This window comes from Procambarus clarkii, chromosome 22, assembly GCF_040958095.1.
Source record: "Procambarus clarkii isolate CNS0578487 chromosome 22, FALCON_Pclarkii_2.0, whole genome shotgun sequence".
In the NCBI taxonomy this organism is placed as follows: domain Eukaryota; kingdom Metazoa; phylum Arthropoda; class Malacostraca; order Decapoda; family Cambaridae; genus Procambarus; species Procambarus clarkii.
This window is the reverse complement of record NC_091171.1, coordinates 40,585,504-40,586,724: the sequence shown is the minus strand read 5'-3', so window position 1 is coordinate 40,586,724 and position 1,221 is coordinate 40,585,504. Positions and strand designations below refer to the sequence as shown.

At 45.0% G+C, this 1,221-nt stretch overlaps 1 protein-coding gene across 1 annotated transcript; it reads right to left on the bottom strand.

Moving 5' to 3' along the window:
* Positions 1–355: 355 nt before the first annotated feature.
* On the bottom strand, positions 356–805 carry LOC123761489 (pro-resilin-like). The gene has a single exon (XM_045747520.2). It carries the CDS (start codon positions 803–805, stop codon positions 356–358), a length of 450 nt encoding a protein of 149 aa, XP_045603476.2.
* Between the last annotated feature and the right edge of the window lie 416 nt (positions 806–1,221).

The following is a 1,221-nucleotide window of genomic DNA, read 5'->3' as shown; positions in this document are numbered from 1 at the left end:
TCTTTCATTGTAAGTCAAAAAGTTCGTATTTCCGAAATATTTAAACGGATTTACGACTTTTATAATCTCGTATATAAACACAGTGTAAATTAAATAGTCAGGAATACTTGGTTGGTTTTTATTTTAAATTCTGTTAAACCATAAAACAAAATAAGCAGATAAAGTATAAACAAAAGTGTAGAGAGAGAAATGATGTTAAGGCCGCACGCGTCTCGAAGCGTCTCACAAAGTGTCTCACTTGAGCTGAGATCTGAAGCAGCAACTGAGAGGTGTAATAAGCTGGTAATTGGTAGTTGCTTTGTTGAGACCTGGGCCTGCCGGTCTCAACGGAGCAGCTGAGGGCTGTTGAGGTGTGCTACTGGTAGTAGCCCTTCTGTGACCCGCTGGGGTACTGGGCATCTCCCTCGAAGGTGACGGTGGGGTGGTAACCGAACTGGTCAACGAAGTATTCAACCTTCAGTTTGCGACTGTCAGGCAGCTGGACATAGTAACTGCCCTGGGTGTTGTCTCCGTCCCTCTGCTCTTCGTGACCGTAGAAGTTGCCTGATGGCTGGTCGTTGACGTCCCACTGGAAGTTGTAGCTGGCGGGGGCGGAGCCGTACTGGCCTCCCCGTCCTCCAGATGTTGCGGGCACGTACCGAGCCTGAATCACAGTGCCTTGGCCACTGAACACCTGTTCTCCAGATCCTAATCCACCCGACCCGAGGCCTCCAGACGCCAGTCCACCAGATACTGGTCCATTAGACGCTGGTCCGCCAGTCCCCGGTCCGTCATAGCCGCCCTCTGGTCTTGCTGACACGGCCATGATCACCGCCGCTACCAGAATTATTGTCTGAGGAACAACAGCAGCGTTATGTGAGTTACAATGCTAATCTCGACGTAAAATAATCTTTATTTAACCAGATAAATTTTCCATGACAACATACTCAATTTTAGAGGAGGGAACTATTGATGTAAATTATATAATAGCATAATAACCAGAAAGATATGATTAATTGTATGGGAGTTCTCGTAAGTTTGAATTAAGAAAGAATCTATGATATAAGAGATGCATTTTGATTTTAACAAAATTCTAGAACATTCGTAATCAGTCTAGTTCTAATTCTCTGTATTGCACCAAAGCGGTGGGACCATGATTCGCAAGTTATTGTCAAGCGTCAATAGCGATGGTATGCTTTAGAAAGTTCTTACACAGACAGGTATACCTTCATGACTGTGTCG

Bases quoted from the DNA above. Each gene is read 5' to 3' on its own strand.
- LOC123761489 (XM_045747520.2), bottom strand. From the start codon at position 805: ATGGCCGTGTCAGCAAGACCAGAGGGCGGCTATGACGGACCGGGGACT.